The sequence below is a fragment of the Myotis myotis genome, unplaced genomic scaffold (assembly GCF_014108235.1).
Source record: "Myotis myotis isolate mMyoMyo1 unplaced genomic scaffold, mMyoMyo1.p scaffold_m19_p_11, whole genome shotgun sequence".
NCBI lineage: Eukaryota > Metazoa > Chordata > Mammalia > Chiroptera > Vespertilionidae > Myotis > Myotis myotis.
Genome location: NW_023416315.1, coordinates 59,522,618 through 59,538,198, shown reverse-complemented (window position 1 = coordinate 59,538,198; position 15,581 = coordinate 59,522,618). Strand labels below are relative to the sequence as shown.

The 15,581-nt window shown below is 40.7% G+C and overlaps 1 protein-coding gene across 5 annotated transcripts in view; it reads left to right on the top strand.

Annotated features, from left to right (window-relative positions):
• Positions 1-15,581, top strand: part of EXOC4 (exocyst complex component 4) — a 758,369-nt gene that overhangs the window by 56,933 nt on the left and 685,855 nt on the right. For all 5 annotated transcript variants that reach the window (XR_004970959.1, XM_036328650.1, XM_036328651.1 and 2 more), the window contains exon 5: positions 9,747-9,856. Coding sequence is in view for 4 of the 5 variants with exons in the window: in XM_036328650.1 (XP_036184543.1) it covers positions 9,747-9,856 (110 nt within the window). In the remaining variant the exon portion in view is untranslated. The remainder of the gene's footprint in view (positions 1-9,746; positions 9,857-15,581) is intronic.

Here is a 15,581-nt window from a genome sequence, read left to right as displayed (position 1 = left end):
AGATGGCCAAGCCAATGAGAGAGGCCTCAGAACAAACCAACCCTGCCAGTGTCTTGGCCTTGTACTTCTAGCCTTCAGAACTGTGAGAAAATAAATTTGTTTATTTCAACCACCCAGTCTGTGCTATTTTGTTATGGCAGAAGCAATACTTATAGTGTAAATAAAGAAACCTACTTAAAGCGGGGAGTGGGGGAAGGGGGGAGACCTTGATCTGCAAATCAAAAGAATTCAAGGTGAAATTAATGAAAAAAGATCCTCTTGGATATGACCCAGAAATTTTTATGAATTTCAAAAACAAATTCTGTAAGCACTAGGAAGAAAATTGATGTCATCTATTGTGACGGAGATAGTTATCTTCCCACCCAATATTGATTCTCCCCTTCTTCATTTTTAACAATGACCTTATTTTGTTCCTGGTGGCCATATGCCCAGCTACAAGACTCCATTTTCTAGCCTCCTGTATAGCGAAAGGTAATTAGTGAGGCTTCTGCTTGCAAGCTGCTGAATCAGGGCTCATGGGGAAATTCTTTAAAGGTGCCAACTAAATTGGTATGCTCACTCCTTTACCCTTCACCTGCCTTCCTTTACTTCCCATTAGGACATAGAGTGGTGCCATCAATCCATCTTAGACATGAAGGGACTTTGAGATGGAAGCCACATTGTAATCTCTTTAATGACATGGATCCTCTATTATAGCCTGCATAGGTTAAATCTTTTATATGACAGGAAGGAAAACCTTTGACTCAGGCCACTGCTATTTGGATCTTCTGTTTTATACAGTTACCCTAGTTCCAATCCACAGAAAGGAGGATAAGTCAGGCTCACCAGGATTTGCTGACCAGGAAATGGCAGGATACAGCAGTCAGAACAAAGGTGACAAAGTTTTGAATGAGGATGAGTTGGGACCAAAGATATCTATTCTCAGCCAAGTGGACATTGATGTGCATGGGTGGCAGAGAGACATCCTCAGATGTAAATTAACAATAAATAAATCACTGTGTTATTTTCTGAGAAGACTAGTCAATGATGAACTCTGATATATAAATCAAATTCAGCAACTCGAGAACAATAAAGTTGTAGATAGTTTATAACTACACACCACTAAATATGTAAATTTACATATAAATAACTGACATCTATTTTTACAGGAAAAATAATATTAACTGGCAATTATTATTTTTTAAATTTTTTATTGTTTAAAGTATTACAAATAGTAGTACATATGTCTCCTTTTTTTTCCTCATTGACCTTCCCCTGGCCTCTCCTAACCCCCGGCACATGCCCTTACCCCACCCCCAGTGTCTTGTGTCCATTGGTTATGCTTATGTGCATGCATACAAGTCCTTCAGTTGATCTCTTACCCCTCTCCCTCCTGCCCCCCATCACTCCCCAGCCTTCCTGCTATAATTTGACAGTCTATTTGATGCTTCCCTGCCTCTGTATCTATCTTTTGGTTCACCAGGTTATAATGTTCTTTATTATCCATAAATGAGTGAGATCATGTGGTATTTTTCTTTCACTGCCTGGTTCATTTCACTTAGCATAATGCTCTCCAGTTCTATACATGCTGCTGCAAATGGTAAGAATTCCTTCTTTTTACAGCAGTGTAGTATTCCATTGTGTAGATGTACCATAGTTTTCTAATCTACTCATCTGCTGATGGACATTTAGGCTGTTTCCAAATCTTAGCTATTGTAAATTTTGCTGCTATGAACATAAGGGTACATATATCCTTTCTGATTGCTGTTTCTGTTTTCTTGGGATATATTCCTAGAAGTGGTATTACTGGGTCAAATGGCAGTTCCATTTGTAACTTTTTGAAGAAACTCCATATTGTCTTCCACAATGGCTGCACCATGCTGTTTTGATTATCCTTGCTCTGTAGTATAATTGAAGTCAGGTATTTCTCAGGATTGCTTTGGTTTTTAGGGTCTTTTGTGGTTCCATACAAATATGATGATTTTTTTTTTCTATTTCTTTAAAAAAATGTGCTGCTAATTATCACTGCAATGGCAATTATATTACAGCATATACATGCTTCAAATTAACAAGTTGTACACATTAAATTTACATAGTTATATATCAAAAACATTAAAAAAGAAAAAGAAGGTGTATGTAGTCAAAGAATAATGCATAAAAATAAGCAGGAGTTTTATCTCAACATTGTTGGTAGACACTGGGAAATTTGGATAGGCAGGAGATAGAAAAGAGTCAGCAGTTCTATTTTGGATTTTAACTCATACGGGGAGAAACTGGACTGTCTGGCATTGGTCGGAATTCAAGGGCGGCTTTCTCTCAGAGGTGCTTGCAGCTATTACCACGGGACACTGAGACCCGCGGCCTCTTAGGGCAGGGTTGAGGATCAGCCATAGCTGTTTGCTCCACCCTGTTGATTCCCTGAAATCCAGCTCCACCCAAGCTGTGCGCAGAGGCTTTTGCATATGAATGGCTAGGCCCTTTGCAATCTGAAAATTACCTAAAAACTGCAGCTGGGTCAGAGAGACCCAGAACATCCAAAAGAAGGCCCAAGGCCCCACAGCAGTTTGCATTGCTTCACAGCTGGGCCTCATCTGGGCACCTCCAAACCCCAAACAAAGAAGAGGAATCTGCAGATCTCTCCATAGCTCCTGCTGGGTAGCCTCAGGCAGAGGCTAAATTAGCACCTCCTTAAAGATCCAAGAGCCAGTGTACCCAGTGGTCAGAGTGTGACCATCCAGATTACAACTCCTCAGATCCATAAGGGACACATTCAGGGAGAAGACTCAGTGAGCATTAAATCCCCACTGAATCAAGTCTTGCCCCTAAGAGTGTCTCCAGCACAGAAGTTCTCCCACTGTAGACACAGCTGATTCTCATAGCCAATTGGCCTGGAAGTCAATTCCTCCCTGTGATTCCTACAACAATCAAGGCTTAACTACAACAAGACTGTGCACAAAGCCCACAAAGGGGTGCACCAAGAGTGTCCACCTCAGGTAATTGGGGAGCCTGGGCCACTGGGCCCTATAGGACACCTAGCACAGAAAGCCACTCTATCAACACAGGGAAGCATAAAAAATGCGGAGACAAAGAAACAGGTCACAAATGACAGAACTGGAGGAAAGCAAACTACTGGATATAGAGTTCAAAACCACGTTTATAAGGTTTTTTCAAGAATTTTATAGAAACTGCCGATAAATTTAGTGAGACCCTCGAGGTTATGAAAAAGGACCAACTATAAATTAAGCATACACTGACTGAAATAAAGAGTATTATACAGTGTTCCAACAGCACACTAGAGGATCCCAAGAATCAAGTCAAAGTTTTGAAATATGAAGAAGCAAAAAACACCAAACCAGAAAAACAAAAAGAAAAAAGAATCCAAAAATATGAAGATAGTGTAAGGAGCCTTTGAGACAACTTCAAGCGTACCAACATCCAAATTATGGGGGTGCCAGAAGAAGAGAGAGAGCAAGATATTGAAAACCTATTTGAAGAAATAATGACAGAAAACTTCCCCTACCTGGTGAAAGAAATAGACTTATAAGTCCAGGAAGCGCAGAGAACCCCAAATAAAAGGAATCCAAAGAGGACCACACCTAGACACATCATCATTAAAATGCCAAGAGCAAAAGACAAAGAGAGAATCTTAAAAGCAGCAAGAGAAAAACAGTTACCTACAAGGGAGTACCCGTATGACTGTCAGCTGATTTCTCAACAGAAGCTATGCAGGCCAGAAGGGATTGGCAAGAAATATTCAAAGTGATGAATACCAAGAACCTACAACCAAGATTACTTTATCCAGCAAAGCTATCATTCAGAATAGAAGGTCAGATAAAGAGCTTCACAAATAAGAAAAAGCTAAAGGAGTTTATCACCACCAAACTAGTATTATATGAAATACTGAAAGGTATCCTTTAAGAAGAGGAAGAAGAAGAAAAAGGTAAAGATCTAAATTATGAACAACAAATACACATCTATCAACAAGTGAATGTAAAAATCAAGTGAATAAATAATCTGATGAACAGAATAAACTGGTGAACAAAATAGAATCAGGGGCATAGAAAAGGAAGTGGACTGAATATTCTCAGGGGAGGAAGGGGGTGTGGGTGTTTGGGAAGAGACTGGACAAAAATTGTACACCTATGGATGAGGACAGTGGGGGCGGGTAAGGGCAGAGGGTGGGGCGGGAACGGAGTGGAGGGAAGCTATGGGGGGGTGGGGTGGGAAGAGGAACAGCTGTAACAATCTGAACAATAAAGATTTAATAAAAATTAAAAAAAAAATCACCAAAGAAGACAGCAAATAAAACATTGTCTACTGCAAAGGTTGATGCATTAGCCAGTGTTCTTGACTACAAATAGCAGAAGTCAGTCCTGGTAACTAAAACAAGGAAAGAAATTTAGGGGAAAGTTATCAGGTAGGTCACAGAATTGAAGAGAAGGAAGTCTGTATGACCGGGCTCTAAAACCCAGGAGGGACCAAGGCAGATGAAGCCACTGAGCACACATCATTGACTGACTGGTTGGGTTGCACATTGCTGGCAACATACCTACAATTGCTGGATTTTTAACTCTCTGGTAAATGATCTCTAAATGTCCCTGGAACTTTTCTTTATCTTCTTAAGATTCAAAGTCCTGGGTGGATGCATTCAGTTTGTTGAGCCAGGACTAGCCTGGCCTCCTTCAACTTTTATAATCAGAAGTAGTGTCCTCTTTCTTTTTTGCTTTGACCGGACAATGGAGAGTCTGTTGTCCAAATACAGAGACTGTTCCAATTGTTGGTGTCCAAAACAACTATACCAATGCCCAACAACAAGTTTCTGCTACTGGAGAAAGGAAGTCACATGAAAGCACATACATATAAAGAACAGATGTTTTTGAAGTGGAACTTGAAAAGAATTGAAATGATATATATTTAAATCTGCATCCTTTATATGTAGATATAAATGACGTGTAGAAAATTCCTGAAAGGATATGCTGAAACACCGAAAAAAGGACTTACCTATGGGAAATGGAAATGGAGAGTGGGAAATAGGAAAGAAGGGCTTATTCCATACCCTCTGCCTAGTGAGTGTATTCATCATGAGCATGTTATTACTTTCATAAAAATACAATTACTGATGATGCTTTTGAAGATATTTAAAAATGAAATGGCAAATGTTTACTGTTGAAAGGAAAAACTAGGATTTAAAATTCTATATAGGATTAATGTTGAACAAAGCAAAGGTTACAGTGTGTGTGTGTGTGTGTTGGGGGGACAGGGATGAATGGACAATCAGAGGCTTTGTTCTGTGAAATGTTTGGAAGGGCTTACGCCAAAATAATATTTGTAGATTTTTTTTTTATTTTCAAAAAGGAATCCTTAATACCTTAGAGGCTGATAAAATCAATAAAACATATAAAAATAATCCTTTAATTTATTGCATGCATCCTGGTTAATACTTCACTAGCCTTGCTTTTTTGGACACTGTAGTTCCTGGAGGAGAAAATGTCAGACTCGGGTTTTGATGTCCATATTTGTCTCTGGGTGTGTAAAGAGCGACCTCGACCCCCTTGTATTATTTGCTGCCTAACTATTTTATTTTTTAATTTTTTCCCCATGTAACTGTTTTCTTTCCCTGGTTTTCCCCTTAGCTTAGATTTTAGCTCCACTTTATTTTGTATTAAATGTCTTCAACACTTGGTCTGTCATTTGAGACCCTGATTGTTTTTGACTTTTATACCCTTTGAATCATTCATTATTCTTTCTGTATTTTCCAAGAGCTCTTAGAACTGTAGAAAATTACTGTGCCAGCCATTCGTGTTTCATTCTTCCGTTAAATTTTCTTACTAAGGGCATATTATTTTTGACAGATATTTCTCAGCTCAGTTTGATTGAGCAAACTTTTATGAGCTTGCTCTTTGACAGTTACTGTGCCAGCTGTTGGAGTTATAGAGGTGAATATATTAGTTACTAGATTTAAAGTCAAAGTTCAACTCACCTCCGTCAAGTTTAGTTTGACAATAAAATCAACCAGATGAGCTGTTGCTGTAAATTTTGGACATAGTTGTACATATTTATTACTAAGTGCAGGAACAGAAAGAAGTTCTAATTAAAAAGCAAATGTTTAATAAGCTGTCAGCACTTCTAATCCTTATTTAAAAAAAACAACCAAACTTTTCTGGCTTGAAATATTGAAATCAGACACATTTAGAAGGCGCTCTTTACTAATTGCATGGATGGTTCCCAGCCAGAAAGTTTTTGGGGCTGTGGTGGTAGGGGTTGCTTTCTTGGAATAGTTTAATTTGCTTATAGTTTTTCTATCCGCGATCATGTAGTTATTTATATTTTTAAAATCCTCATCCGAAGATATGTTTTTTAAAAAGATTGATTTTAGAGAGAGGAAGAGAGAGAAACATTGATGCACGAGAGAAACATCGATCAGTTGCCTCCTGTAGGCAACCTGACTGGGGATTGAACCCAAAACCCAGGTATATACCCTAACCGGTCAACTGAGCCTGGCCAGGGCTGAAGCTATTTAATAGCAAATCACATTCAATCACAATATACAATTAGTAATTTGGGAGGGATGGTCTTTTGTCCATCAGCTATTTTTTTTCAACTTAGCTATGAATGATTCTGATAAAAATTTGTAATCATATGTATTTAAATAGAAAAATAACTCCTATCATTTTTTTTCAAACTAAGGTAGTTCAAATCACTCATATTAATTAGAAACTTGAACAATCCAATTGTGATTTTATTTTTTGTTTAAAAAATACTTCCTCTGAGAGATTCAGAACCCTTTGAGGGCACTAATTATTTAATACTTCTGAACTTAATCTCTGGTGTATGATAAGAACAGGCTTTTTCTGTCTTCTGAAGTGGAAACTGAGGGATGTGCTCTTTAAGTGTGATATTCTACAGTGTCACTTACCTTTCTGTTGAGCTTCGTGTCTAGTAGCTGAGTGCGTGGGGCACCTACCTTTCTCTTGAACTCTTGAGATTAAGTCCTTCCAGAAAAGAACAAGAGAAAAACTAAAAGTCATTTGCAGATACTTGCCTTTGGGTTGGTGTTCATGAAGGGGAAAATTGAAGCCCAAAGGAAAATTTTAGAAAGAGAGATGAGTCTATGAAAATAGTGTTGCAGTAAATTGACTTTCTGAAAGTTTATTGATGGAGTTTGAGGGCCCTTCTGGCTCTGTAATAAAGTCTGTAGGCTTTTTTTTTTCCCCTCAAAGTTAAAATGGCAGGCTATTTATCACCCTATATTTAACTAAAATCTATTTTTAGGTTAAAACCGAGAAAATAATGATGGGTTTTGATCTAAAGTGAATCATGTGCACATCTGTGTTTATAGAAATGTGTGTTTTACTCACATATATATCACTGGGCACACACATGTACTAATTCTACTGCTTCATTTATAGGCTTGGCAGGCGGTATTCCAGCCATACACCTGAACCCTCCTGCTAATTGACGCCTTCGTTTATCAGTGCTTTAAAAATAACTCCTCCACTTTTGTTACAGAAATATTTCTAAAATGTATCCTATATTTTTCTTATTTAAAATTTAAATGTACTTTTTCTTCTTTACTCAATAGCAGCACCATAAACATCAGTGATTAACCTCTGCCCCTGGGCATATGTGTATCCAGGGGCCTGTGTGTATCCAGGGGCCTGTGTGTATCCAGGGGCATGTGTGTATCCAGGGGCCTGTGTGTATCCAGGGGCATGTGTGTATCCAGGGGCATGTGTGTATCCAGGGGCTAGGGAGGGGCATAGAGCTGGTTTTCCACTTGTGAGTCAAGTGCAGGTAAAAGAGGATGAGGTGGTTGAGAAGATAAATGAGAAGATAGTAGTCAATATGTAAAAGATAAATGGATGAATTGATGATCTATGAATTTATTGATTGATATAATATGCAAACTATTGTGATAAACTAGTGGATTTGAAAGCTCTGTTGGATTTTCTTAAGATAGTTTAGGCAGCTAGGAATTTATAGCTTTATATTGGAGGAAAAGAGTTGTTGGAGCTATATCAGTTCAATTCTTAGTAAATGCTGTTTCTGTTACTTTTGTATCTTATACTTCACATGAGTTTTCACATTAGTCTGCAAGTGATTTCAACAATTGGAAATGTGCTAAGTTTGGTTAGCTCCTACCTTAGTCATAGTTGGAGCCTCAGCAGTGGGCACGGTGCCAAGCACACAACAGATGCTTAAGACTCGAGTAATGATTCCCCCTTCTCTGTTTAAGTGAAAAGGGAGACGTTAATGATTGTCATAGTTATCCTTATGGCCTAGGACAGTGGATCACACATTACCAGCACTCAATAAAAATAATATCTTGCATGATAATTTTGCCCTTTAACATAAAGTTTGTTTTTCAAAAATTTCTGAAAGAAAATGTTTATTTTTTTATTCACTTAAGAACACAACAAAAAAGATCCAGAGGCAGAGAAGCATCAATCAGACCATCAAACCTCAGAGGGAAGATAGGGGAGGGTGGGGGTAAAGGGGAGAGATCTAGCAAAGGACTTGTATGCATGCATATAAGCCTAACCAATGGACACAGACACCAAGGGGGGAGGGCATCAGTGGGGAGGGGGACAATGGGGGCATAAGGACACATATGTAATACCTTAATAATAATAATAATAATAATAATAATAATAATAATAAAATACACACATACTTAGTACTTTGGTTCCAAAAGTGGTGTAGGAGGGAGATGGGGATATGTCAGTTTGTGGGGACAGATGTTCAGAATTGCACACATCCTTTCATTACATCTGGAGAAAGTCTTCCTATAGGTGTGGTCTCGTCCCTGCTTCCCTCGACCTGTCCTCCCTTTATAACTCACTATGCTAATCATTTGCATGGGTAACAACTGCTACAGAAGATATGTATTGGGACTGGAAAGGGGTGATGGGAACTACCTATGATGTTGACCTCTGTGCCCTTGAGATTTGACTTAGATGTAGCTTTTCTCTTATAGATGCACTGTGATTAGATGATTCAGTTTCTGGAAGGTAGGACACAGGTGTTATTTGCCTTGGCATTGCCTATATTCTTGCACTTAACAGTTGCCTATAAATGGGAATTAACTTGAAATTTAATTTTTTATAGTCTTTGTGTCATTCAAAATTGATGTGTTTATTTTGGAGACTCTAAAGTTAATTATCAAGATGAAGGAGCTAGGCCTTTTTGGAAAAGGTGGTAAATACTGAATTAACCCTGTTCAAAGTTCCTTCAGTCATCATTTATTGTAGTGATTTTCAAATGGATAAAATTTATGAACCTCTTTTAAAGAAAACTAAAAGTAGTGAACTCCCAGAGTATGTCAAAGAACTTTAGCTTGAAAAACACAAATTAAACTAGACTTAACTAATTAAACCTTCGTTTGGTTATCATGAAAAGGTATCAGTTGCTCTTTCTTTGCTGATAAATTAATTTCAATACAGAAACAAAGGAAGGTACTGAAACTGTGTGGCTTAATTTGGTTCAAAGGTGGCATCCAGATGATCCAGAACATACTTATATTAATTTTTTAAATTTTGCATAGAAATGAAAGACAATAAATATTTACATACTTGGAGCTTTCAGGACACATCGTTATACTCCTGTCTGTGACACTCATCACTTCACTGGAAATATACTTGGGAGATATTTGAAGTCACAGAGTGAAAAGGGCTCAAAATAGAGAGAAGGTGATAAGGGGTGGCATGTGTGGGATTTGAGTTGTTTTGGGGGAAGTGGTGAGTAACGACTGCTACTTTTCCCTACAGTACCCTTGTGAAAGATGCTTCTCCTATTCCTCTGATTGATGTTACAAACCTTCCTACACCTCGAAAATTTCTTGATAACTCTCAATATTCGACACCGGGAAGCTCGAGTGGTAAGTGTTTAATTTTCCAGCTCCTGGCAAAGATCTGGGGAGCTTGCTGGGTTGGGGGGCTTGAGGCTAGTCCCCTGGGGCCTGTGAGGAGCCCTTTGCTTTCCTCAGAGAGAACACGATTTAAGGGGATTGGCTGGGCCTGCTGCACCTATCTAGCAATCTGGCCTGCCTGCTGATCCAGCTGAGGATGTGTTTTATCTGACTGGCATTGCTTGTTTTTCTGAGGTTGAATTTGAATGTTTTTTTATGGAGGATGTCTTATCCTTTTGCTATAACCTCTATTGCTTCTATTAGCGTTGACCCAGCTGCCTCATTTATTACATTCCCTGTGTGGTCCTTGAGGGTTTTTGCATGTGTGACCCCCGTTATGTATTTTGACTCCTGTATCTTTCAGTGGCCTCCCCACTTCATATGTGCATACACATGCTTATGCACACACAGACACACACACAACACACACTTTGAGGATATATCCAGTTTCTTCTTGGGCTACCTAAATTCTGTTGAATAAGATAAAGGAGAGCCAGTTTGGCTTATATTTATAATTGGAGGAGGGAGAGTGTACTTTGACTCTGGATGCAAAGATTTAGGGGAATTTTGGTATGGCTCAGACCTGACCATCAGAGTATTCAGACCAGCTGTGCTCAGAGAGTGGGCCTTTGCAAGGAGCTGCTCTGCTATTGCACCTTTGGGTTAGGGAGAAGGGACTGGATATCTTTTGTGGGATGCCCTGCAGGTGCCTTCCTTTGATAGCCTTCCTCAATGCCTTTTAAAGAAATAGTAACACATGATCTCACTCATATATGGAATCTAATTAACAAAATAAACTGATGATCGGAGTGAATCCAGAGACATGGAAGCATGGAACAGAGAGCGGAATCTTAGAGGGAAGGTGAGGGAGGGTGGGTGGGAGGTAATCAACCAAAGACCTTGTATGTATATATGCACAACCCATGGACACAGACTGTGGGATGGTGTGGATGGGTTGGAGGGGATCGATAGGGGAAAAAAGAGGACTTATGTAATACTTTCAACAATAAAGATTAAAAACAATAGTAATGTCATCTGTCACTGGCTTTTCAGATAAAAACTAGTTTTTATAGTTCTGTAGTCCTATAGAGCTTGAAATAATAAAAAGGTAGAAAAACTGTTTGAATTTAATCAGTACATTCTGTGTTACTAACTGAAACTATTTTTTTTGAGAGCTTAATATATTATTTTTGCTGGGGCATATTCAATTACCTTTTAAAATATAATTTATTTAAATTTAGAGTTATTTAGGCTTGGAATACTGAAGTTTATTTCTTTTACTCTATGAATTATTTTATAATAGGTTTTTTTTAATGTATATATTTTTATTGATTTTTTTACAGAGAGGAAGGGAGAGAGATAGAGAGTTAGAAACATCGATGAGAGAGAAACATCGATCAGCTGCCTCCTGCACATCTCCCACTGGGGATGTGCCCGCAACCCTGGTACATGCCCTTGACCAGAATCGAACCCGGGACCCCTCAGTCCGCAGGCCGACGCTCTATCCACTGAGCCAAACCGGTTTCGGCTTATAATAGGTTTTTATGTTAGTCTGCTTAGTTATTAATTTTTTTTTTTTAAAGACCTCACACACTGATTTTTATTATGGCACTTGACAAAAGTCTTACTCAGGTGTTCAAAGGTTTTGTTTTCTCCCCCTTTCTGATACAGTGTTGTTATCTCTTTGGCTTTTGACACTGCTTTGGGCTATTGCAGTGTGTGGAATTATGAAACAAAATATATCTATACATTTGATTTGTATTTGTCTGTAATTTTTGTGGAAATTGCCAGTCATTATGTTTGTTGTTTTTTTTTTATTTTTTTTATTGATTTTTTACAGAGAGGAAAGGAGAGAGATAGAGAGTCAGAAACATCGATGAGAGAGAAACATCGATCAGCTGCCTCCTGCATATCTCCCACTGGGGATGTGCCCGCAACCCAGGCACATGCCCTTGACCGGAATCGAACCCGGGACCCTTCAGTCCGCAGGCCGATGCTCCGTTCACTGAGCCAAACCGGTTTCGGCTGTTGTTGTTTTTTTAATAGTGTGAGTCCTCATGCTTAGCTAGGCTATGTCAATTTATAAAAATTTGGCCGAGTCAATAGCCAAGTAAAATAAAATATTAATTGCTTATGAAGAAATGATAGAGCAGCTTTTGCAAATAAAAAGTGCTGTATAAATACCAAATAAACTGAAAAACTGCCAGTTATGGACAATTTCAGCAGAAACTAATTTTGCAATGCCTATTATTTTTAATAAGACAGCTCTTACTTTTTGATGGGCACTTTGTCAGGCCCTGGGTGAGTGGTTATCATGTAGTGGAGTTCATGTTGGCACTTTGACTTCGGCTCTCTTCCTTAATTATCAGGAATGACTCTTGAAGAACCGCACATCTTAGTTCAGTGTAGCTGAGACTATTGTGCAGATTGCTGTGGACACATGTGTAAACCTTAAGGTTTATTTTTATTCATTCATTTATTTATTTTTTTAAAATATTTTTATTGATTTTAAAAAGGAAGGGAGAAGGAGATATAAAAAACATCAATGATGAGGGAGAATCATTGATTGATGCCTCCTACCTACCCGCTACTGGGGATTGAGCCTGCAACTTGGGCATGTGCCCTTGACCGGAATCAAACCTGGGACTCTGCAGGCCAACACTCTGTCTACTGAGCCAAACTGACTAGGGCTAAACCTTAAGTTTTAGAAGGGCTCATTTCCTTGACTGTTTTGAAGACGATCTCATGATTTTTCTGTGGGTGACTGAAAAAGAAGATAGTTGTTATTATTATTACTAGAGGCCCGGTGCACAAAAATTTGTGCACTCGGGGGCGAGGGGGGGTCCCTCAGCCCGGCCTGTGCCCTCTCGCAGTCTGGGACCCCTCGGGAGATAACGACCTGCTGGCTTAGGCCTGCTCCCAGGTGGCAGAGGGCAGGCCCAATCCCTAGGTGCAGCCCCTGGTCGGGCTTAGAGCAGGGCTGATTGGGGAGTTGGGGCGCTGCCCCGTCATGCACAGAGCAGGGCAGATTGGGAGGTTGTGATGCCACCCTCAGTCACGCTCAGGGTAGGGCCAATTGGGGGGTTGGGGCACCGTCCCCTGTCACACTCAAGGCAGGGTCGATGGGGAGGTTGCGGCGCCACCCTCTGTCACGCACAGAGCAGGGCCAATCAGGGGGTCGGGGCGCTGCCCCCGTCACACACAGAGCAGGGCCGATCAGGGGGTTGGGGCGCCGCCACTCTCACACTCAGGGCAGGGCCGATGGGGAGGTTATGGCTCTACCCCGTCACACACAGAGCAGGGCCCGTGGGGTTGGGGAGGTTGGGGAGCTCCCCCTTATCAGGCACAGAGCAGGGCTGCTCAGGGGGTTGGGGCCCCGCCCCCTGTCACACACAGAGCCGCAGGGCGATCAGGGGGTTTGGGCGCTGCCCCCTGTCACACTGATCCCGGTGCCGGGAGGCATATTACCCTTTTACTATATAGGCTAGAGGCCTGGTGCATGGGTGGGGCCGGCTGGTTTGCCCTGAAGGGTGTCCTGGATCAGGGTGGGGGTCCCCACTGGAGTGCCTGGCCAGCCTGGGTGAGGGGATGATGGCTGTTTGCAGCTGGTCACACACCCTTCAGGGTGGGGGTCCCCACTGGGGTGCCTGGCCAGCCTGGGTGAGGGGATGATGGCTGTTTGCAGCTGGTCACACACCCTTCAGGGTGGGGGTCCCCACTGGGGTGCCTGGCCAGTCTGGGTGAGGGGCTGAGGGCTGTTTTCAGGCTGGGAGTGACTGAAGTTCCCAATCTCTCCTTTTTTTCTTTTTCTTTTTTTTTTATTCTGGGCCAGCTTTACCTTGAGGCTTGGCTCCAGCTCTTAGGCCTCCAGCTGAAAGTAGGTTTCTGGCCTTTGTTTACAATGTTGCGAATCTGCTGGCTGGTATTTGTTACAGAGTTTCTTAAACTGCCCGCTCAGAGGCCTGCAGCCGCAGGCGGAAACGTTGGTTTCCTCCGTCACTGAGGCAAGCAAGCCTCATGTTAGTTTCAAGCTGCCTGGCTGCCGGCCGCCATCTTGGCTGACAGTTAATTTGCATATCTCGCTGATTAGCCAATGGGAAGGGTAGCGGTCGTACGCCAATTACCATGTTTCTCTTTTATTAGTGTAGATTATTATTTTGGTTAATCCTCACCCACAGATATTTTTCCATTGATTTTTAGAGAGACTGGAAGAGAGGGGGCGAGACAGTGAGAGAAACATTGATGTAAGAGAGACACATCGATTGGTTTCCTCCTGACTCGCTCCAACCATGGCCAGGGACCCAAAATCAAACCTGGGACCCTTAAGTCTGCAGGTTGACACACTATCCACTGAGCCAAACTGGGTAGGGTGAGAAGGTAGTTATTATTGATTAAAACCAATAATAGCAGTAGTTCAGATGTGCTTACTGCCTTCTCTGTGAACCAATATTTTAAGTACTTTACATGAATTAACTCATTTAGTTTTTCAACAGTCTTTTAAGATAGGTTTTGTAGCAGATTTTTGAATAATGTTGTTTTGTTATAATGTTGATAAGATGCCTTAAGAACATAACTCTTGTTTACTAGCATATTAGTTAGCCTATGGTAAAATTGGTTTTGTTATACATTGTTTTGCTTGAAGTCTACCAATCTACCAAAGACATTAAGTGTGAGGACTTACTGTACTACTAGCCTCGTTTTACAGATGAGAACACAGAGGCTTAGGGAGGGTTACTAGATGGTTTAAGGTGACTCTGCTGACAAGTAGTATAGCTGCAATTTCAAATCAGGAGTCGGGTTCCAGTGTGCTCAGTTTGTTTTCCTGCAAATAAGCTAGGTGTGCTCTGTGTATTTCTTTTCTATTGCTGCCCCAACGACTTACCATAACTTAAATATATCATTCTATAGTTTTGTAGGTTAGAAGTTCACTCTGGGTTTCATTGGGGCTAAAGTAAGGAGTGGGCAGGGAGGTGTTTCTTCTGGAGGCTCTATGGGAGAATTCCTTTCCTTGCCTTGTCCTGCGGTCTCCTTCTCTGTATTCAAAACTGAAGTGGTGGGTCAGTCCTTTTCATGGCACAATTTCTCTGACCTGCTCTTCTGTCTTCTTCTTCTTTTTTAAAAAAATTATTTTTATTTATTGTCTAATGTTTTACATATGTCCCCCCCCTCCCCATTGACCCTCGCCCCCACCAGCCATTCCCACCTCAGGCAAGCCCCCACCTCCCCAGTGTCTGTGTCCATTGGTTATGCTAATATGCATGCATACAAGTCCTTTGGTTGATCTCTAACTGCCCCCCCCCCCCCCCGCATTTGTCTCTGGATCTATTCTTGTTCACCAAATTGTGTTAATCATTATATTCCACATATGAGTGAAGTCATTGTGATATTTATCTTCTCCAACTGGCTTATTTCGCTTAGCATAATGCTCTCCAGTTCCATCCATGCTGTTGCACATGGTAAAAGTTCCTTCTTTTTTATAGCGGTATAGTATTCCATTATGTAAATGTACCATAGTTTTTTAATCCACTCATCTGATGATGGGCACTTAGGTAGTTTCCAAATCCTAGCTATTGTAAATTGCGATGCTATAAACATAGGGGTGCATATATCCTTCTGATTGGTATTTCTGGTTTCTTGGGATATAGTTCTTCCTGGAAATGGGATTACTGAGTCAAATGGCAGTTCCATTTTTAAC